The 23,122-nt window shown below is 37.2% G+C and overlaps 1 protein-coding gene across 1 annotated transcript in view; it reads left to right on the forward strand.

Moving 5' to 3' along the window:
- Positions 1–1,062: 1,062 nt before the first annotated feature.
- The window catches only part of LOC308222521 (RUN and FYVE domain-containing protein 2-like), a gene marked incomplete at its 5' end in the record, with an annotated part of 53,173 nt that continues 31,113 nt past the window's right edge, over positions 1,063–23,122 (forward strand). The window contains 15 exons of the mRNA XM_080620651.1: positions 1,063–1,114; positions 3,770–3,943; positions 4,428–4,545; positions 5,998–6,099; positions 7,355–7,478; positions 9,670–9,731; positions 10,345–10,410; positions 12,235–12,304; positions 13,528–13,629; positions 14,346–14,462; positions 14,794–14,961; positions 16,372–16,469; positions 20,391–20,510; positions 22,286–22,415; positions 23,012–23,106. Of these exons, the coding sequence (XP_080476777.1) occupies positions 1,111–1,114; positions 3,770–3,943; positions 4,428–4,545; positions 5,998–6,099; positions 7,355–7,478; positions 9,670–9,731; positions 10,345–10,410; positions 12,235–12,304; positions 13,528–13,629; positions 14,346–14,462; positions 14,794–14,961; positions 16,372–16,469; positions 20,391–20,510; positions 22,286–22,415; positions 23,012–23,106 (1,550 nt within the window). The remainder of the gene's footprint in view (positions 1,115–3,769; positions 3,944–4,427; positions 4,546–5,997; positions 6,100–7,354; positions 7,479–9,669; positions 9,732–10,344; positions 10,411–12,234; positions 12,305–13,527; positions 13,630–14,345; positions 14,463–14,793; positions 14,962–16,371; positions 16,470–20,390; positions 20,511–22,285; positions 22,416–23,011; positions 23,107–23,122) is intronic.

The following is a 23,122-nucleotide window of genomic DNA, read 5'->3' on the forward strand; positions in this document are numbered from 1 at the left end:
TCACAGTAAAGAATTTCTTCCTTATGTCCAATCTAAGCTTCCTCTGTTTAAGTTTGAACCCGTTACCCCTTGTCCTGTCACTACAATCCCTGATGAAGAGTCCCTCACCAGCATCCTTGTAGGCCCCCTTCAGATACTGGAAGGCTGCTATGAGGTCTCCACGCAGCCTTCTCTTCTCCAGGCTGAACAGCCCCAACTTTCTCAGCCTGTCTCCATACGGGAGGTGCTCCAGTCCCCTGATCATCCTTGTGGCCCTCCTCTGGACTTGTTCCAACAGTTCCATGTCCTTTTTATGATGAGGACACCAGAAGTGCACACAATACTCCAAGTGTGGTCTCACACGAGAGCAGAGTAGAGGGGCAGGATCACCTCCTTCGACCTGCTGGTCATGCTCCCCTTGATGCAGCCCAGGATACGGTTGGCTTTCTGTGTGAGCGCACACTGAAGCCGGCTCATGTTCATTTTCTCATCAACCAACACCCCCAAGTCCTTCTCTGCAGGACTGCTCTGAATCTCTTCTTTGCCCAACCTGATGCAACTCCTTGGTGTTAAACACCCTCCTCCTCTGGGGTTACAGTGGTTTTAGGTTTGCTGAGATTTGCATTTTGGAGGGGTTTAAAATAGCAATCTAAAAAGTTGCAGTATCTGTGGTTTTAGGAGATTAACTTTTATTCCCACCACGCTATGTGAGATTCTGAACATGGACATTTGTCTGGAGTAATAGTATTAGTTTTCTAGCACTGGAAAATGTGTCAGAATTATTATCTGCAATAGATGTTACAGGTTGAGAGAGGTAGTGAGGGCTCGAGGTTGTGCTTTTCTTGCATGAAAAGCTTCATGTGCCTAGGCTGGAACCCCGGGCACTCCTGGCTCTCTCTTTCTGAAAATACAGCTCTCCAAGGTGGTCAGCTTGCTGTCACCATTTTCAGGCAGTACGAGGACTGCAGTACCTGCAGCCCTGTCGCTAAACCCCGGCTGTGGAAGGACCGCGGCCGCCGGGCGGGTCCTCCCGCCGGCGGGGGCGCCGTTGGGCGCGGGTGGAGGGGCCGGGTCGACCCCACGCAACGGCGGAACGGGAGCGGCTGGGGTGGTGGCTCCTCCTCTCTAGCCATGGGTGAGTGGGGCCGGGCGGGGTGGGGGATTCCGCGGCCAGCGGAGGGGAAGAAGGGGACCTACAGTGGCAGCTGTCCCTCAGGCGTCGGAGGTAGCGGCTGTGCGCTGCGTTGCGGCGATGCCCGCACAGCCAGAAAGTGTCGTCTGCAGCGGGAACTGGGGCTAGGGACGGCGCGCGGCCTCGGGGATTGGCGGCGGGGGCGGCCTCCAGCCCTGCAGTCCGTCAGCCGGTACGGGCCCTAGCGCTGGCGGATCTCCCTCCCTGCCCCTTGTCACGGGCAGGTGCAGCGGGCCCTCATGTAAACCGGGTGATGTGCCAGAGGCAGGCTGTAAGGGGATTATGCCCGTGGGGACGGGTTAGTGGAGCAAATTTACTTTTCTGCTAGGTGTTGAGTGACACAGGGAGACCTGTAGCTGTAGCGACTGCAGGTTTGGGTTGTTTTTTCTGCTTGTGTTTTTTTGCACAAATATTGTTTGTAGCAAGGGTTTGGCTGCTCATCAAGACTGGAAAAGGAATGTTACCTCTTCAAGCCTTGCTAGTCAGTCCCTGGTTAGACAGGTGACATCAGTACCACCTGCAAATAGTCCCTTTTGTGGCCTGGTGCTTTGGGGTGGGAAGGGCCTTTCAGAGCCCTTAAGGAGCTTATTTTGCTCCATGTATGTATAGTCTACCCTGTCCAATGCTTGAGAAGCAGTTACTAGAAAATATGTCATATGAAATTTTAAATCTTAGTGGTTTTTTAGGAAGCAGGTGAAGAAAAAATGCTATACACAGGTAGACTAAGCTTTAAAACAGACCTAAAATGTGTTTCTGCTTCAGACCAGGGAAGAGGGCTGATATTTGAAAGGATAGTAGGCATGGAAGTGTGTCAGCTCCAGAAGTCAAAATGAGGTCATCTGAAAAAGAAATTTGTAAGGTGCCTTGGGGAAACAGACTGAATTATGAAAACAGACTGAGGAAGAGCTACCTACCTGAAGTCTGTTTCGAGCAAGGCTTTTCCTGTAATAACACTTGTATGTAGTACTGCCAATAGCAGACCAAATAAAAAGGCAGGAAGACTGACATCAGCTTTACCAACAGAAATGCTCCAGTTGTTGCAAGTCTCTGTTCCAGACAGGGGTAACTGGGGCTGCCCTTGGTAGAGTTGGTTCAGTTCCTGGCGGCTGAGTGAGCAGGAAGTCAAGAGGCTAGTGAGCTGTGAGTGCTGACTGGGTAAATTTTTGCCAGAGCATGGTTGGTAATTGTCTGCTGTGTCTTCTAACATCTTCTAGTGGTTTGTTTGGTTGTTTTTTTTTTTTTGGTTGAAGTACTGGTAAATTGAGAGACTATAATAGTAGTTTTTAAGGTGTCGTGGTTTAAGTGCAGCTGGCAACTCAGAACCACGCAGCTGCTCGCTCACTTCTTCCCCTTTCTGCCTCCTGCAGCTCCCGGAGGGGTGGGGAGGAGAATCAAAAGAATGTAAATCCCACGGGTTGAGATAAGAGCAGTCCAGTAACTAAGGTATAACACAAACCCACCACTGCTACCACCAATAATAATAATGATAAGGGAAATAACAAGGGAAGAGAATATAACCGCTCACCACTCGCCGACTGATACCCAGCCCCACCCGAGCAGTGGTCAGGTTATCTTACTTACATTATCTCAGTCATTATGTTTTTTCCTAGAAAATTGTGATAGGTTATGTTCTGTGGTAATAGGGTAATTTGATATTTCGGTACAGAAAATCAGAAAGTAATTTTCTAAGATTCTAATATTTAATACCTAATTGCATAAAGCTGTGATGTGCAGGAAATGAGATGAGTAATTTAATTGCTGTTTGAGGAACTGAGAAAGTATCTATTATAATGATAAGGGGTTTTTAGTCTTTATGCTCTCTGATGTGCAGAGATAAGGTCATACATCAATACTCAAATTTGTAGTGGAAGAGGCTCACATTTTTTCTCAAGACACAAATATGTATATATATTTTGACATCTATGTCTTAATGTCTTTAACGATTATGTGTAGCTATATGAGAAACTCAAATTTCAGCATGTAATATGTAATGTTTTCCTGAACCTGTTCCTGGTTTGCTGGCTGAGACTATGTACAGCCTCAGAAGGAAAACACATGTTCATGTCACTGTGAAATTAAGACTGTAGTGGAAAGTGATTATATATAAAAAGTATGATGTCTGTTTCTGTAGGTAGACTATAATACATTAAATAGATACTTAATAGGATACCTTAATAGATATGTTAATAACAATAATAATAATACTTAATAGATACCTTAATAGGAATGTTGCTTTGATATCATGGTAAGGACACCAACTGCTGTTAGGCAGCAGGGCTTTTGAGCAACAATGATGCCTGTTTTAATTTGCAGTTACTGACTGCTTCTGAGTTGTACTGAGATGTATCTGAGAACTGACATTTCTGGCCTTGTTTTTTCATTCATCTATTAAAACTGTGTAAGATCTGTAAGGGTATTTGTTGGAGTGGATGCTTTTCTGTAACATGGTGGTTTATAGCGCTTATTAAATATTTATTTGAGTTTATCTACATTAAGTTAAGTTTATCTTTGAACAAGGTGGCCACGGACCATTTTATTACTTTATGTCTCTTCTGAAATTTAAACCATAACCTTTTTTTTTTTCTTTTATTGTCTTAGCTGTAAAGGATCCTACAGCTGTAGAAAGAGCGAATTTATTGAACATGGCTAAATTGAGTATCAAAGGACTCATTGAATCAGCTTTGAGCTTTGGCCGAACTCTGGATTCTGACTACCCACCTTTGCAGCAGTTCTTTGTTGTCATGGAGCACTGCCTGAAGCATGGTCTTAAAGGTGTGGTAATTGCTCTAGCTGCATAGTTCTCATCCCAGCTATGCTATTTTTCTTCCTTTTGTGAATAAGATAAAATTGAAGTGTGTTATCCTGCTTTAAGAAGTGGAGAAAATTGCTACCTTTTATAATTGATAGTGTCATTATTAATACTTCACAACAGCCATTTCCATATTTACCAATTTCTCTTTTGTATACTATTTGTTGCAAGTGGTCCTGGAATTTCCACAACTACATGTATCTATGTATGCAGCTTGTATTTTTAGCTAGTCATCCCTTTTGTACTATTTTGTTCTAGCACAGCAATTTTATGTTCACAGGGATGTAATTCAGAAGATGGCTTTGAATGCCGGTGAACTGACCAGTGTCACAATTACAAGTTATGTGGAAGTCTAGGCTCAGCAATTCTTCTGTCACACCAGCTATTGTGAAGGAAGCTACTCCAGTAATTTTAATTAATTCAGTTATTTAATTTTTCTTTTCCTAGTAAGAAAATCCTTTCTAAGTTACAATAAAACCATCTGGGGTCCTCTGGAACTTGTGGAGAAGTTATATCCAGAAGCTGAGGAAATAGCAGCAAGCGTCAGAGATTTGCCTGGCCTTAAGTAAGTAGTATTGGTAAAATACAGCAAGAAAATAAAGGACCTGATTGAGAATCTGCAGATGTCTCATGTTTCCATTTGGCGTTAATCAAGCTTTTGAACAAACATTTTGAAATGATACTGAGGGAGAGCACAGATTAATCATGCTAGCTTTTCATGTTCCGCACAAAACAGCTAAACAAGGTAGTATTTTTCCTGATATTTCCAGTATTCTTTCCTGATGTTCCTGGGAGAAGTTTTCTGAATGGTCAACAAAAACAGTGCAAAAAGGAGTCTATACCTGGAGAGAACAGTCTATACCTGCACCAAGCTAATGAGTCTAGTCAGCAAAGGCTGTATAAAAACAAAAGGTAACACATGGAAGAGGAAAGTATTAGGCAGCTTTTCAGATTCTGGTGTGTAGGGTTCTTCTCAAATCTAAATTTATGCTGTGAACTACAATCTCCTCCCATTCCACTGCACTCTGCTCTTGTATTTAGCTTTATACATTGAATTCCAAAAGGATTTGGTTACATTGCCATTGGTATATGGCAGTATAAGGGTTATAATTTATAGCTTAGACCTTATCTCAGGCACATAGGTATATAAACTATTATTTACTGTTGTATCAGGACAAATTAAATAATGTCTTCTGCAAAGTGTATTATACTCTTCCTATCCTCATACAGCATGTGTTTAGGTTTTGTTGTTTATTGTGGTGGTGTTTCATTTACATGCTTACCACTTTGAAGCCTGTAAGCACTAGAAGAGAAGGATCTAAAGGTCCAGGTATAATTTGTTGGATATTGTTTGCCAGTTACATACATTTTTGTCTTTTTTGAATTGTCTGAGATACCTTGAATTTGTAAAGAACTATGAGTTAAAGCTAAAATTCAGTACATGTTGTGTAGATCCAGAGAATAGGATTAGGAAGGCTTGCGTGACGGGATGTAATGGACATTTGATTACTTTTCTCACAAGTCCTCTGAAAACTATAAGGAAGTTGCAGAAGGGAATCTGAACTGTTGCAGATGTTTTACTTCAACTAGAAATAGGAATTCTAAGATCATCATTGCAGCACTGTCAGGTTAAGAAGGTACTTAGCAGCAGTGCTAGCCATGTACTGTGTGAGAACAAAGTACACTGAAATACAGCAGTGTGTATAAAGTTGCATGTTTTCACTCTCTGAGCAAAACAGTTAATTTTACTGTCAGGCTCTTGTGCTTTCTCTGTTGTTTTCTTTCCAGCATCTTCTCCCAAGCCCAGCTCAGTTGATGGAAATTTTTCTGATGTAATCCCAAAGCTTGGAGTCAAAGCCTAAACATTATGGCTTCCCAGACTGGATTTCTCAACTAATAGTTTAAAGTACCCTTTCAGAAATACCAATAGCTCTACCACTAGACATATGTTTAAGACAGTGAATTAATTGATATATTGTTGATTTGGAACTGTTTGTCTTCTTGCCCTTTTTTCCAGAACACCACTGGGCCGTGCTCGGGCCTGGTTACGGTTAGCACTAATGCAGAAGAAAATGGCTGACTATCTTCGCTGTTTGATCATTCAGAGAGATCTTCTCAGGTAAACAATTAAGTAGATTTTGTTTGTAATTTATTTTTAATTATTTATGAAAAAGATTTAATGCTATTTACTACTTTTTAATGTATCCTTAGCATAGCAAGGTGTAACATCTAGCCTATGGGCTGATTTCTTCCAGTCCTCAGGGCAGATGGACCAAACAACACTGCCTCATCAAGACTGAAGACCAGCTGATGGTTGAAGGGATGTTTCCTTCCCTTCCTGTAGGGTGGGGTAATGGGAAGGGCTCCTGCTGCATTACTGTGCCATGCAGAATATGGGTTAGAAGCCTCTGGAAAGGAGGTGAATTCACCCCTGCCTGCATGGTTTCCTACTGAGCTACCATTGCATGGAGGACTATTGCCATGAAATTTTATTTCACAGTTCTGAAACTGGCATTGCTGTCTTCTAGTATAACTTCTGTCTGATAGTGTAGTTGAAGCACAAAGGGAAAAAACTTTGTCATCTTAATTTCAGTCCTATAACCTAAATGTATTTTTAAGACTTTCTTTGCATGCCTAGATAGTGCTGGTATCTCAGGATGACATTGGTGTTCAGCAGCTATGGACTTTTCCATTGAAAGCACAGTTTGTTTCACAGAGTCTAAAACGTTATTTAAAAAAGGCAAGGAGGAGGAAGTAAATGTTGGTATTATGTTGCTCAGAGAAGTGTTTTTCTTCTAAAAACTTTTTTAATATTTCAGCCCTTTCTCTTCTCTTACCCATTTTATCTCTTACTTGGCTTCTTTAATTTCAAGGATGTGTTCCATTCAAGTCCAGATCTTTTTTCACACACGGTACATGTTTTACCATTCTCTAGTATTTTTGCATTCTCCAGTATTTGTTAACAACATAAGAATTGTCTTAGTGTGGCCAAACTTCCATCTGTTGCAGTATCCTATTCAAAAGTGGCTAATAGCAAGTGTATAGGGAAAAGCCTTTTTTTGTTTTGTTTTGTTCTGGGTTTTTTATAGCAAAATAAGTCTTGCCCCCAAGTTTTCCAGTGCTCCAGCAGCTTGTGGCTCACATTTCTGGAAGCTGGTGTAGTATCTTTGTTTTTAATAGCCTCTGAGACAAACCATGCACTTCCAATTTTTAAATGTTTAGCAGGTGAAAGTGTGGGCAGACCCAGTTCATCTTTAAGGATGTTGCAGTAAGGCTTAAGTAAGAGAAACAATTCAGTTATAGATGTCACTTATTAATTTATTGCAATTAAATATACTGAATATCCAATAAGATGCATTTTTCTTCATTAACAGTGAATTTTATGAGTATCATGCACTAATGATGGAGGAAGAAGGAGCAGTTATTGTTGGGCTGTTAGTTGGGTTGAATGTAATAGATGCTAACCTGTGTGTGAAGGGAGAAGACCTAGATTCACAAGTAAGTCAATACAGGTAAAGTAATTTACATGCAATCCATAAGATTATGTACAGTAAATTTTGTTCCTATGGAGTTGTGACTTGCTAGAAATCTTACTAGAAACTGTTTGGGGTGTGATCCAGCTCCCATATCTCTGCGGGCTGTTGTATTTACTTCAGTATCAGTTGAGCCAGACCTTTAGATGGTGATAATTGTCAGAGTGCAAGGCAAATGTTTTATGCTCTGTTGTCAAATGGGTGCAATAGTAGCAGTGCAGAGTACTTTCCATTTTAGTTGCATAACTCATACTTTTCCTTTGTGGGAGAAGTATAGTTCCATGATCAGTTTATCTGTCCCATGTAGTTCATTTGTTCCTGTTCTGGAACATAAGAAGTATGGATATTTAATCAGATGATAAAGGGGGTGTAATAAGAATGTTTCAGGGACCTGAAACAAAAACTTACTTTGTGTAGTGTAATAGAAGACCTTGTAAGAGGGTGACTGCTTTCAATCTGGAAAACAAGGCTTAGAATTCTTCCTCATTTGTAAAGTGCTTTGACTTTGAACTCTGATCTTTTCCATGAAAAGCTTGACAGATTATTTTTAAAGGCAGATACACAGGTATCTGTAAATAAGTGTAGGCTATGTTCAGTCCTGATTGGGTTTTTTCCAACTTTGTGGAAAAAATGTAATAGTTTAAGTGATTATTACTGTATTTCAGTATATATTTGCTGAAAAAGCAATTTCTACGGCAAAAGAAAAGTTATAGCTAATTTAGTATATGTGCTCTTGAATCATAGGGTTAACTTGTTTTCGACTATTCATTCTAGTTACTATCTAAAGTTTTAGGCACTAATCTTGCATACCAGAAGATGTAAAACTGAAAGGCCTGTAATTATGGGAAACTTATCAATGTGCTTTTCTTAGTATTGAGAGTTATATGTATGTATTAGAAATAATCATAACAAAGGAGTAGCCAGAAATATTTTTTTATCTAGGTTACTTGGTTTTGATGAATGAAGGAAAAGTTGGTTTGAGAAGGTGGTGGTGGCTGTCCAAATGGGATTTTAGAGCAATTCTGTTCGAAGAGTAATATAAATAAGGCACTCAGTGAAGCCAGAAGCAGCAAGTTTTATTGGGCAGAAAGGTAAACTTCTGAAGGATGATGGAAGTCACATCCAGGAGCATAGTTTTGGTATGGTGGAAGAATGCTATTCAGTGGTGAAACGTATGAAATGGTGAAAATGCACTCATGGAGAATTAAAACAAAGTAACTTCTACCGAGATAATACTCTCCCTGTTAAAATATTTTGCTTATTAAATTGATATTTATAAAACTCTTAGAGAAGACACTTTTTAGAAAAGGTAGGGAAAGAGCAAGTAGAAGATCATCATAGGAAGCTGACAAGAGAGCAGCAGAGCATCATATAAACAAAGGAAATGTTAGACTGAGCAAGTTACTTGTATTCAGAAGCTAAAGGAAGTTCAAGAAGGAAGCAGTAAATCGGAGAAATTGAAATACTTTTGTTAAGAGGCAGCTAGAGACCAAAAAGGAAGGGTTTTGGTAAAGCAGACTTTTTAAATACTTTTGTGAATAGAATTGGAAGCAGAACTTATGGTAATGGTTTTTTTTACATTAATAAATTACAATTGAACAGAAAAGAAATTAATTTAACAAGGTTTAAAAAAAATGAATGCAGTTGAGTTGGTATACCTGGGAATCAGCAAGTGTGGAGAGGTAGTATTATTTGACAAGGAAAACTGAAAAAAATAAACATGGAAGAAACATCAGTTTGGGAGATGTGCTGTGGCAGGAAATCATGTGAAACACTACAGATGATTTATCACAGCTCTACTCTATCAGTGATGGGGTTCAGTAGTTTCTGATAATTCCCCAAATGAAAGTCTTCCTGTGAATTCTTGGCTAAGCTCAGTCAGAGGTAAGAAATGATCTTTTCTTTGGGATTTGGTATACAGCACATTGTTAATTTTGCTCAAAGGGAACATAATTCGTAACAACTATGTGCGGCTATACTTAAAAAAAAAATTGCTTAAAATGTTACAGTTCAGTTTTTTGAGCTTCTGGCTGAAACTGGACCAATCTTAAGAAAGCTGATGTAACTCAGGTTTTATTAATTATATAGATAGAAGACCATGAATATCAACAGCAGTTAATTGTATGGTATAAAACTATATGTTTGCTTTACCCTAGGTTGGGGTGATTGATTTCTCTGTGTATTTAAAGAGTGATGATGACATTGGAGGTAAGGAAAGGTATGTCCTCACCAAATACCTCAGATTTTGCATTTTAACAAGTGATTTCTTGGCTGGTGCCCTGTTCTTTGTAAAAATAAGTCAGATTCCCAAAGATGAAGTATTCTGATCTCATTCTTGAGAAAAATGGCATGCTACATGGTTCTGTATTACTAGTTGGCTGGAAGAATACTTGTACTCTGAAGCAAGCTTCAGCAGCATCATCTGCTTCCTTTACCTCATGGACAGTATTGGAGGATTGCAAGGTGTCAGTGAAAAGGAACCTGCTAACCTTTAAGCCCCCACCTTGGGATTTAGTCAGTGTTTAAAAACCCCCCAGAATTATGGCTGAGTAAAAAACATCTTTTTTCTTTCGAGACTATGTGTTCTTATGTTTTGTGTAGAGAATTTGTTTGTAGTTAAAGCATTGGGGTGGTTTTGTCTCTCAGTAATGTCGTAACGTGTCAGTTACTGACTTCATGATTGTGAGATGAAGTTGCTTCCTTTTTTTTTAAAAAGCGCAATTAAGATGGACATTTGCATGAGATACGTATTTTCAGTACATACATGTACATTATATTATAGTTCACTATATAATTTTGTTAAAGCTAATTTTATTATGTGCTTGCTTTAGGAATATACAGATTGCAGCAATTTTGGACCAAAAGAATTATGTTGAAGAACTAAACAGACAACTGAAGTAAGTATTACTTTGAAGTATGCATGTCAGGCCAGGCTTAGAGGTAAAACACCTCTAATTCCTTTTATCCCACAGCTTTGCGGGAGAACTCCAGGGAAAGATGTGCAAATTTTTCATGTTTAAATTGTGGATGTAATGAAGTTGGAAAGGATACACTCTTCTGGAGAGACTTACGAATTCTGTTTTTATGCTTTTGTTGTAGACAGTCAGAATCTTAATTCTTTAAGGAAACAAAAAACAGCAGGCCTAACTTGTCAAGGTCCTTATGATTCATAACTTAACAGGAATTAAAAGCTTGATCTGGATTTTAACTGCATTCTATTTAATAGTTTTCAGAAAGTGTTATTGGGTGTTCTGGATGAAAACATGTTTTTGTTTCTTTGCCTTTCATATTATTTTTGTTTATAGCTTTAATGCCTTGGCCTAAAACTGAGTAAGTTCATTGCCTGCTGGAAACTACTTACACGCTGTAGGTTGTGGTTCCTGTAGAAAGTTTTCAGGAAAGCAGCCTTTTCGCCTTACTTTGCTGGATGGATCAAACCTCGTTCACCACTGTTTATGTTACTGTACAAATAGAGGAACAGTGGTTGTAATTCTCTGAGGAGTATTGTACAAAATTAAACAGTGGGAGGAGCTAAAAAAGCAAAACCAAACAAAAAGCTCCAACCAAAATGAAACATCACATCCACAAAGAACTTCTGTAGACCCTGTAGTATAGCTGATCTTGATCTCTTTATGAGATGTAATAATATTTTTAATTTTTAATGCTTCTAATCTTGATCATTAGTTGCTATATGTCTTCTGTTGGGATAAAGATATTCTGATTTGAAATTGTGTCAGTCACTGAGCAGAATAACTGAGTGCGTCCAGCACAAGAAAAATGAAAGTTAAGGAGGAGAAAGGAACTATCACAATGAAGAACAGTGGTGTTTGTGTGGTGATAGCTGTTACTCACATGAGCCCCTGTGTGCTAAATATGTCTTGTACACTAGTTTATGCATTAACTTATTTGCAAACCAGTGGTTCAGCAATTCTTCTCTTTCATTTCAGGTCAGGTGTTTCTTTCCACACATCCTAAAATGCATTAATCTCCTCTACCTTGCCATTCTTAATTAACTGGTAACTCTTAAGAATACCACAGTAGAAATGCATAGAAAAGTAAACAGTGTTAGAGAATAGGGTTTTTTTTTTTGTTTGTGAAGTGCAGCCTAAAAAGATATGGTTACAGCAGGTATAGGCAGGCAGGTGATGGCGAAGGCCTGGATGTAGCTTGGTACAACAGAAAACCCCACAGTAATCCAAGGAAATAAAATTCTGATGAGACGTGTAAATTAAGTCAAGCAGCATCAAGAAAGAGGTAGCTTGAGGATAAATCTCAAAAAATGTGGAGAAGCAGATGATTTTTTAAAAGAAGTAGGGTTTGGAGGAAGAGAACCTGGAGAATGGGTTTGTTACATGGTGGGAAAACCCCCCAAGAAGATTGCAAACTCTCTTTGTTCCAAGATTGTAAACTCTCTTTTAAGGCAACTCGTTAAATGTTTGGATACAATGTAGTTGTGAGGGTAAAGGAAAGGGAGAATACATCGAAAGTCACACCCAACCAGGAGTTTGAGTGACAGGGGTGACTTCGGAAGTTGGAAAGAAGTGTATAAATGTTCAAGAAAGGAGACTTAATTTTTCTTATATTTAGGAAAACCTCAAATAATGGGAGCAGATCTTTTAGCACTTAACCGTTAATCATTGTATCTTGCATTAAAGCTTTTGAGCTTGGTTGGGTGAATTTTGATGTAATTCTGAATAATGTTTTTTCTTTTTCTCTTTTAGTAGCACAGTTAGCAGTCTACATGCGAGAGTTGATTCACTAGAGAAATCAAACACTAAACTGATTGAAGAGGTATTATTTTCTTTTATATTTAAATTGTGTGATATTTATTCTCAGAAGCTTTTTTCAAAGTAACGTTTACGGAACTTACGTAGATTAAAATAATGCATGATTTGTTCAGCTACCTTGAGTTTGGCTTGAATAAAAGGTGTGGTAGGTGCAGGGATTTGAAGTCAGCTTGCTTAGGTAGCCTCCAACGTCAGTAAATTTATTCTGCAGAATGTTGCATTTTCCTGCTTTGGACAAAGCCAGAAGCGAAGCCTTTCTTAATGCTAGCTGTCAGTCTGATTTTGTGCAGCTGACTACTCCATAATGGATGACACCAGATGCTACAAAGAGACAAAAAGTAGTTCACCAAACAATTCCTATTGCAATTCTCAGCTTTAGGCAAAGGATTTTCTTGCTTCTTTACCATATACATATATACAAATTTTTAGACTTGTCTGGCTCTGGTTTTGTATTTATATCCTGTATTTCTGGTTATCTTTGATGCTTGACTAGATTCCAGTATTTTTAGCTTTATAGAGAAAGCACAACATTTTTTTAATCCAAGCTGCTTGAGAAATAGTGGAGAATCAAAACATCTAAATTCAGCTGTTGAAGGTCATAGCTAGCTTGCTCTGAGTATTCATGTATCCAGAGAGAGGGAAAACTTTTTTACTAAGTGTTAATTCTCAGGGTATTCTGGTTCCTTTACAAGCCCTCAGCCCTACTATCAACCTATTTTGATCAGATGGCTTATAATTCTGACATTAAGGTATATCCTATAGGGCTCACTCATAATGTTTTCTCTTTTGTAAATATGTTTTCATTTGGAAGAGCCTTTCTTATGTAAATTGCTTTGTCTAATATATTAAGATATCAAAAAACCCCGAACCAAACAACGAAACAGGATATATTTTAATCCAAATGGAAAAAAAAAACCAACCCAATAAATAGGATGAGGAAGGAGGAATTGAGGGTCTTTAAGTCATAATGATCCAATTCTTTACCAGATGTGAAATAATGAAGTATCTTGAATACACTGTTTTTCTGTAATGAAAGTGCTTGTTACTAAACCCAGGAGCTGTATGTTTTCTTTAAAAACAATTAAACCTCAGTTTGGTAAGACTGTGAGAATAGAGCAGAGAATGTCTTGGTCTTGCATTCATCAGAAGATTTTTTTCTTTATTTCCATTCACAAAAGTGGTCACCCTACTTTTCCCTTTTTTTTTTTTTTCCTCTTAACTTTTCAGTTAGCAATAGCCAAAAACAATATAATTAAACTCCAGGAAGAAAACCATCAATTAAGGAGTGAAAATACTCTTATTTTAATGAAAACACAGCATCATCTAGAGGTATGGTAGCTTTTACTGCATTAAATGTAGTAATGTGTGGTTTGTTGTCATTCGAATGTTCCTACATAATAACTTGAAGTAAGCTGGAAAGCTTTATAATGGCATAAATATATCAAAATTGTAGGACACTAGATTGTTTTATAACCATATGCAATTTTTGTAGTGTTTTTTTTTGTATTCTTTCTAATTTTCTTCCCTTCTTCCTTTTTTCATTAGACTGTAAGCTATATCTAAGCGTTTAAGGCAGTATTATCTGAAAACCTTATCAAAGTAGTGTGTGTTTTATTTGACAAATGTCTATTCTGACTTGTCTCATTATATGGAATGTCATTTGGAGTAGTTGTGTCTACAATTGCTGAACTATTTTTTTAAAGCTGTTATTTGTACTTGTGTAACTTTTTGTATGTGTTTCACAGAATAATTGGTAAAAGCACAGGTTAAGCAGATGTTTCGATTGTTTAGTACTGAAACAGTTGCATGTTAGAGTGATTTACTGAAGGAGGACTGTACTGTAGTATAGATGTTTATTTTGGTTAATATACTCAATTCTTACTGTAAAACTGATGACCACATAGCAGAAACATCTTCTTCCATGTTGGTACTGTGCTTGAAGAATATATTTTGAAGTTTTACCCTCCCCTCCCCCAAGTGTTAAATTCATGCTATTAATTGCTAAACTTGTGAAAAAGAAAGATAGATTCTCTATATCTTTGTAGGCAACTAAAGTGGATGTTGAAGCAGAGCTTCAGACATACAAACACTCCAGGCAGGGTTTAGATGAAATGTACAATGAAGCACGTAGACAGCTTCGAGAAGAATCACAACTTCGGCAAGTAAGTGTTCTTTTCTAGGATCACACAGCACTTCTAGAAAAGATTATGCGTGAGAAGAGTCTGTATATAAATACTTCTAATTTTGCTTTTGCTGAGCTTAGATGCTGTCTTTAATCAACTTCAATTGCCTTTAGTTGCCTGTAATAAGAAGGAGTTTTTAACAGGGTTGTTAAAATTCTGTCCCTTTTTAAAAAGGGATGGAATTTCTGAAGTGGTGAAATAGGTGATACTGTAGCACTGTTAGAGTTAGCTTTTGTCTTTTTCAAAACAGCGATAAAATGTTGCATAGTTATTTAAATATTCTGTGTGGCACTGTGTTTGTGTTTTATAGGATATGGAGAATGAGCTAGTCGTTCAAGTTAGTATGAAACATGAGATAGAACTTGCCATGAAGTTGCTGGAGAAGGACATCCATGAGAAGCAGGATACCCTCATAGGCCTTCGACAGCAGCTTGATGAAGTTAAAGCAATTAACATGGAAATGTATCAAAAGCTGCAGGTAGAGAAACAATCTGCTGTTAAACTGATGAAATGACTTCGGACTGAGAGAGATGCATTACAGTTTTGTTTAGTTAAATATTGCTGTTTCCTTAATTTTTTGTTTCTTTCCACTTCTTACATTGGCTTGTCATTTTTGAGCATTATCGACGCAAGCATGATTTCACCCAAAGAAGTTCTTAAGGCAGTCACTTAACGTTAGTGGGTTTATAGAAGAAAAGAGCATGAGAATAAGTTCATGGCCTAATTACATGCAATGTGGAATAGAGAGAGTAACAGTGTATCTAGTGATAATAACACTTTTTGGCCTGTGTTATATAAAAAGCCAGGAGAATGTAGGCAGGTAATGATGAGTTAAAGAGGACGTCTGAACTTTCAAAGTAAGGAAAGGCATTTGGAAAATTAAGTTGTGTTAAATGGAAAAAGCTAATTACAGTTTGGTTTCATTTTCATTTTTTAACTTGTTAACAAATTAAGAAAATATGTACCAAGGCAGTGTTTTTTTTTTTGAAAATATGAATCTTAGAGACCCAATATGCAGCTAACAGATGTCCAAACACCAGGGAATCACCAAATCATACAATAGTTGGGGTTGTAAACATCTTATTCATGCAGAATATAAATTTTATTTATGGAATAAATTATCAAAAAACAGCACAAGAACAATCAAATCTGTGGCAGAATGAGCAGGAAAAAATTAGGGTGCTGTAGAGAGATAATTGAGGTGATGAACAAATGATGCTAACTTTTGCACCTGCAGCTGTGATGAAACTGGACCAGATGAAATATAAATAGAACTGCAAAAAAAAAAAAAAAAAAAAAGAGAATGTTTTTCGGTGTGTTTGGATCTGAAGGGTTTTGTTTCTTTTAAGGCTGTACTTCTGGGGACTGGAGGTAACACTGATTTCACTTAATGACATTCAGACTCACTTCCTGGGTAGAGTGAAACAGTTTAATCGTGCTCACTCTCTGCTGCTTAGGGACCAGTTGATAAGTGTTGATCTGTGCAGCAAGTGTAATGCTCTGCCTTTTATTGAGATCTTCAAGCCACAGTTGTAACTGCTCTGCAAGCAATCAAAATTGTGAAACATGTTAGTAACATTCTGGAAAGATTTTTAGGTGTGCCTATGGTAGTTCGATAAGAGTTGGAGAACTGTAGTGATTTCCAGGAGTAAGCATCTTATTTCTTTATTGGTACAGTTCTAGTGGATTTCTTGAAAAGACAAGTAGTGAATTTAGGCATAAAATTTTAAGTACTGTCAGCTATGGTTTTTAGATAGGAATGTATAAAAATTCTCAAAATCTGAAGCCATATTAGCATTTTCCTCTTTCGATACTGAAAAAAAACCCCAAGCTGTGAGGTAAAAGTGTAATATATACCTACTTCAGTTTTAACTTTTTTGTAACACAGGTTTCTGAAGATGCTATGAAGGAAAAGAATGAAATAATTGGTCGATTAGAGGATAAGACTAATCAAATTAATGCAACTATGAAACAACTAGAACAAAGGTACAGGCCCATCTTTGTTTTACTTCATTCATGTCTCCATCCCCTTACATTTTACTGCATTCCTACACAGTTGCCACTGAAATGTGACTTTCAACCAGAATATTTAACAAGAACATTTCTGAAACTTTAACTAGTGCTTTAGTGTTTGATTATTTTTTTCTTTTTAAAAAATACACACTTATTTTTAAATAGAAACTTAATGTTTCAGTTTTCTTCCTCTGCCATCTTTCTTCTTGTCCTAGGTTTTTGTGCTGATATCAAAAGTTGTTCTTTCAGCTGTTTTCAAAAGTCTGAAATTGTGTCGTTATTACCTCTTCCCCCTCATGCCCACCTGAATGAAATGCAGTAGAAATCAAAGCATTAATCTTGCTTATACTTAAGCATGTGCTTAATATAAACATTTAATGCCTTCATGGATCAGTGCTGTATTTGCTGAAGGTATTAAAATTGTTCTCCATTGCTTTGGAAGTACCATTATTTTCAATGACATAATGACTTTTTTACACTGAAAGGCTGAAAAGTGAAAGACTAACATTCTAGTATATGAATTTACATTATGGTTAGACTGCATGTATTACATAATATTAAAATGTAGTTTATATATTTTAATTTATAGTGGCCTATATTCAACATTGATCTTTTTAACTGTAAAATATAACATATCCATAAGCCCTGTCATATGTTGGTGTTTGACATGTCCTTTTTTTTGTTTAAATCTGTTTATGAAAAACATGGCTATGTATTAAAAAAGTTAGTGACATGAATATTCTTTTATTGACATCCTTTTCCCTCTTTTTTCTTTTTCTTTTTATCCTTTATCCCAATTTTTGTTTTTAATATTTTGCTGTCTTCATCTGTCTTTGATTTTTGTCCACTGCATTCATGAAGTGACAAAGATCTGTTAACTCAAACTAGGACAATTGCAATGTCATTCGTCAAATGTGCCAGCAATGAAGCTCAGCACCAGTATAAACTTGTCAAAGACATATCATTCTGAAAGCTCCTCCAGATCTGTTGTGTTTAAATAATCACTGATACAATATAACTTAAGAATTTTAAAATTACAACTTTAAATATAAAGTGGTATTAGAAATCCTGCACTGTAACTGATCGTAGCTGGTTCTATTTTGTTTTCTGAAAGAACATCATCTCCGATCTCACTTTACCCCCTTAACAAAAAACAAAAAAAAAAAGTAACCTACTGCACTGTTGTTGAGCAAATGTAAGCTAGTTTTCTAATGCTATTTAATCACTTCTTAATTATCAAACAAAGTTTATTTTAAAAGGCTAGCTATCTTTGACTGTATGTTTTTGTGACATTTGTTTCCAATTAGTGGGTTTTCCTGTTCTTTATGGTACTAATAGATTTTAAAATTAGCCATTCTGACTAATATATCCCTTCCCCCCTGCTTATTTCTTTCACTGTAAGGCTGTATTTATCCCAAAAGCATGCTCCTTGTTGTTCTTTTTTTTTTTTTCGCTTGTACCTAGCACTGTTTTCTTAAACAGAGTGACAGGAGTTTGGGGGAAGGGGGCTGAGCGCTATATCAGAACAATATATTTAGAAAAAGAAGGTGATGTCAACATATGTATTCATTATATACAGTGGAGGAATTACAGGATTTGGGGATAAAACAGCCAAAGATGTGGGGTAAAATATTTTCATGGGGTTAAAATGTGTTTGGAGCCTGGACTTGGCTCCAGGCAGGAAGGGCAGCGTGCTCTAGTAAATTCTGTAGTACTGTTTCCTGCCTAGAACAGCTGCACCATGATAGCTACAGTAGAAGTTGTGGTAACAAATAGGATTTACATTTAGGGCCCAGATCCTCAACTTGTCTAACTTGCTTGTCAGCTAAGGATCTTGCCCATCTGTGGCTATATTTACACTGTAATCATAACCTGTGGTTTTGCCCAGCCCCTTTTCCCTCCCTCCACCCATCATTAGGCAGTCTTCACAACTCATTTCTGCTTTGAGATGCTACCTGCCTGCACTGCAGAAATAGAGTTATAGTTGCTGACTGCTTTTGATGCACTTCCCAGTGTTTGCTCTGAAGTGTGGAAGGGAAGTTGACTGGGAAAAGAGACTTAGGGTCTTTCAGAAAGAAGGGGATGTGATTGCAAAAGCTGGGGCAGGGCACAGTAGTTCAGAAAGGGTTTCTACTCCATGATTATATACTGCCTCATTCCTTGGTTTGGTAGCAGAAGGAGCCTTTAACATGGGCTGGCTACGAAAAAAGAAGTATCTCCCATCCTCAAGAAAGTCCAAACCAGAAACACTGAATAGAACAACAGGTAGAGTGTTAACCATCTCACGATTATCTATGCAAACAGTTATCTGTCTCAATATCATCTAATTCTCAAATCCTGCTGCAAACTAGGTCCAGCTCAGCATTTGTCTGGAGTACAGCTTTGCAGTTAGCCTTGGTGCTAAGTCTAGAGGCTGGTGCTGTAGTTTGGTTTGGCTGGCGTGTTTTTTGGGTAGCAAGCTCCTTTTCTACCTTTGCCATGGAAATGACACTGCAGTTTGATTTGTGATTAAGGGACAGTTTTAAGTTACTTTTGCTTTTGTAGTCTTGTATAGCTTAATTCAGCTGCTTTTGCCCAGTGAATTGACCCTGCTTTTTCCCAGTAGTTTACTTTCCATATATTTTTTGGCCCTCTGTGCACTACCATTGCAAATGTGACTGGGAGCATTCCTAAAACAACTGGTATAGTTGAATGAGATAGTACACGCTTTATATGATAGTTTAATTCCAGCCTTTTTACACTTGTGTACTGGCATCTTTATAAACTCCTGCTGGTGCAGCTTCATCAGTAGAAGCACAAATGTAGACATACTGCTGACTTAATTTCTTTTTAGCTGACATTGGGAGTTGTGGGTTACTCTACGTTCAGCTAGCTGCCAGGAAGTGAGAAATCAAACACAGAGAGTATCACAGATTTCTCCCACCACTTACCTGAGAGGCCCTTGAAACAGTTTTGTTAAACACAATGCAGTAGGTGGGGACATTAAGTGGTATTTTATGTGCTCTTTCACTCTCCTGCCTGTTCATCAAGACAAGTGTAGTCATGATATAGCACAAGTTCCATTTTAGTACTTTTACTTTGTTACATTACATCCATCTTTTTTTGGACTGAATGACCAAGAAGAGAGGAACCACACTGAACTAGTGGATTCCAAGGGAGTGCTAGCTGAAGCAGAAGCAAAACCCTGGAATTCAGAAGGGAAAGATTAAGTAAAAAACCCCTCAAACAATCCCCAATTTCTTGATTAATCAGTTTTATTTATTTTGTCTATAATATGGAGCTATTTTAACCAGTGTAAGAACATGTTATTTTTAATACAGATTATTTAAATTAATTGAATAGTATGATGTAGTAGAGGTAGTTCTATTAATGTAGTGGGACCTGTCAGGGTGTGTCTTGTTGTATTAGGCTAGTTAAGTTTTTTTGCTGTCTCACTGCAGTGCTCTGTATTCAGTCTTATGCCTGAATTGTTTGAGCTGCTTTTGCACAAAACATGCTCTGCCCTGTCTTAAGGGGTGATTAGTAAAAACCAAGTGCTTTTATAGGATCTATTTGCAGGGAAGAAAAAAAGCTTCCAAAAAAAAAAAGAGCATCAAAGAAGGTATATGCATCAGTTCTAAAATATGTATCATAATGTTTTGGCATCTGTTATTCTTGAACATAAAATAAAACAGTGATTACTTACACTGATTACTCTCTTACTGTATGAAAAAACAGGAGCTAGTTCTGTAGACATTGTATGGATTTCTCGTTTGAGTTTGTGAGTTTCCCCCAAACTTTATTTTTATTTAGAAATATTTCTATTTCCCCATTTTTTCTTTTATTTGTCTTCTTCACCCTCTACACCCTAGTTCTAGCTTCAGTTTTACCCAAAGTTGATTTGAATTACACCAGATTGCAGCAAGCAGAGAAGGCTCAAATGGATGCTGAGGCTGAGGATGAGAAACTTAAGCAGGAATACGTGAATAAATCTGAAAGTCTGCAGAAAGAATTCTCCCAGAAGGAGAAACAGCTGTAAGTACATCTTTTCTGTTTGTAAAAATATATAGCAGTAAACGTTCTACATTTCAGTATGTCCTGTGTCTTCATACACAGTGATTGTTGATAAATGGTTTTGAACAGAAGGTAAATACTAACGTTCTTCATGTTAGGTACTGGCAAGGTGGAAAAAGATATGTCACTCCAAGGAAGTCAAGCTACCTTTGGGTGCCTATAAAATGATGTGCAGTTTGAAAGAAGGGGGAAGAGTAGCATTTTCTGTCTTGAAGTGCCATCTTAATACGTGAAAAAATTATCTTAAGTAGGGCAAAATATGTAGTGTAGGAGTAATACACACTGACTAACAAAACCCACAAGTATATGGTAGTACAAACTTGAAACAGAAATAGCGTAAGAATAGTGTAATTAATCAGGCTTATGCATAAGGTGGAAGTGGTTTAGCTCACCACTGTGTAGGAAATAAAAATTCACTGGAGTCATAAACATTAAAAAGTAATATAAAAGCCAGCCCTCTAGTCTTTCTAATATTAAATCTTTCAGTACTGATTTAAATAAACATATAGTGTAAAAAAGCTCCCTCTAAGGGCAGGTGTTGTCCCTGTTCGGAAAGGTAACAAGTAAATTATTTAAGACAGTGCAAATCAGTGGTCCATCAACAATTTGGGATCAAAAATTAGTGATTTCAAATCCAATTATTAGCTCACCCTGCCTCTCTTACAATTCTGAATGTTAATAAACTTGTTTAATTGTCATGACAAATGTTCACTTTACTACACAGTCATCTTTGCAGATTTTGGCAAAAGAACAGTTCAGCCCCCAGCCTTAGAATTCTGCAATTCTGAAACTTCAAGGTCACATTCACTTCTGATCTTTTCCAGCCAGATGCTGAGGTAGTGTCCCAAAATGTAAGTCTTACCTTTAAAAATGGTTTTGGTTTTAAAACAGGAAAATTAATAAAAGTACAGGTTTTCCATCAAAAAACCCTTGTGTGACTACTCTCAGATTCTTTCCTCTTTTATTCTGTTGGCACAATTTAGATCTAGAAGGTTGATCAGTGTACTTCCATGTTTTGGTTTCTCTGTAACATTGTAAACACCAACACTCCCATGAAAATGGTAGTGAAATTCCAGCTTGAGTGGATCTTTTGATAGAGTAGTCCTAATTCCTTTAACTGAACTCCAGTTAACGTAATAGAATTTAGATACCTCGTTATGTTGAACCTCAACTATGTAAAAAGCTCATTAAAAATAGTCATTTAAAGTTCCTCCTTTATTTTCAGTTCTCTTCAAAATGCCATAAGCCTTAGTCTAAAATAGAAGATTCACATCTAAGGGTATAATATTAAATAGCTTTTATAAGCACCAGAGATACATGCAGTCATTATCTGCATCACCAATGGCAGTGTGGCTGGTTGATTTGCTTTATTTTAGAAACAAGTTATGTAAGGTTAAGGGGGCTTTGCCTTATGCATGTCTCAAAAATACTTCTGAATTTTGTGGTTAATCTCTTGCTCTTTTATTACAAAGATAAGCTCTTCAAAATTATGCCATATTCTTGGTCCTTTAAATACACTTCTTTTTGAAAGTGTGTTCTAAATGTCAGTTTTGGTTTGTTTATTACATCACTGTCTAAAATATGTTACTGTTACATTATTTATGTTTTAGATAAAGTAAGAGTTGATAATTTGTTTATTATCATAAAAGTATATTGCACCCAGAAAACTAATTTTTGTTTTTTAAAAATTATACTCTTGTGCACAGTGATGTTTTTGGTTGTTTTGCATATTCTAGACTTCAGCTGGAAACAGATTTGAAGATAGAAAAAGAGTGGCGGCAAACCCTAGAGGATGATCTTCAGAAGGAAAAGGAAACTGTATCTCATCTGAAAACAGAGACCCAAGAAATAATTAATCTTAAAAAAGTAAATTCTGTGGTGAAACTTGACTAGTAATTTAGAAATTGACTGCAAAGTTAATTATGGACTTAGACATGGTACTTTTAAGACTTTCTGCTAGTAGATAAGAAAGATTAGATTAATGCATTTTCACAAATAGACTAATAAAAAAGCTATGATTTTTTGCTCTCCATTTAGTCCTTAGATTAGGACTCGGTACTTGGAATAAATTAAATCTTCATTTTCCTTTCTCAGTTGTTTTGAAGTTTCTGTCTTCTCATCGTAGACCAGAAAGTGCTTCAGCTTCTTTCTGACTTTGTATACACATACATGACTATATAGTGTTGTTGGTCTCTGCCATCAATCATTTTTATTTTCTTCTTGGAGAGGACTGCAGAAGCAAGAAAGCTTCATTTCTTGGGGTCTAAGGGAGTTTAATCCTAACTTGTTGCTGTTTGAGTTGGATTTGGGAATCTTAATAGATAGGGAGTGTGATGGATCATTCATTCACTTGGCTTTCTCAGTAAGATCAGTTTTGTGTAGTAGCAGTTTTCTCGGCAGTAGGCAAATACAATTTTGAGAAGAATTGGTATTTTTTTGTCTGTTCTGTTTTTTGTTTTAAGGAGTTCCTTAAGCTTCAGGAAAAGAACAAGCAACTGCGAAGGATATGTCAAGACCAAGAAGCTGCTCTCCAAGAACTGGCATCCAAGCTGAGCGAGTAATTTCCTTATTCA

Source organism: Psittacula echo (assembly GCF_963264785.1).
Source record: "Psittacula echo genome assembly, chromosome: 6".
In the NCBI taxonomy this organism is placed as follows: domain Eukaryota; kingdom Metazoa; phylum Chordata; class Aves; order Psittaciformes; family Psittacidae; genus Psittacula; species Psittacula echo.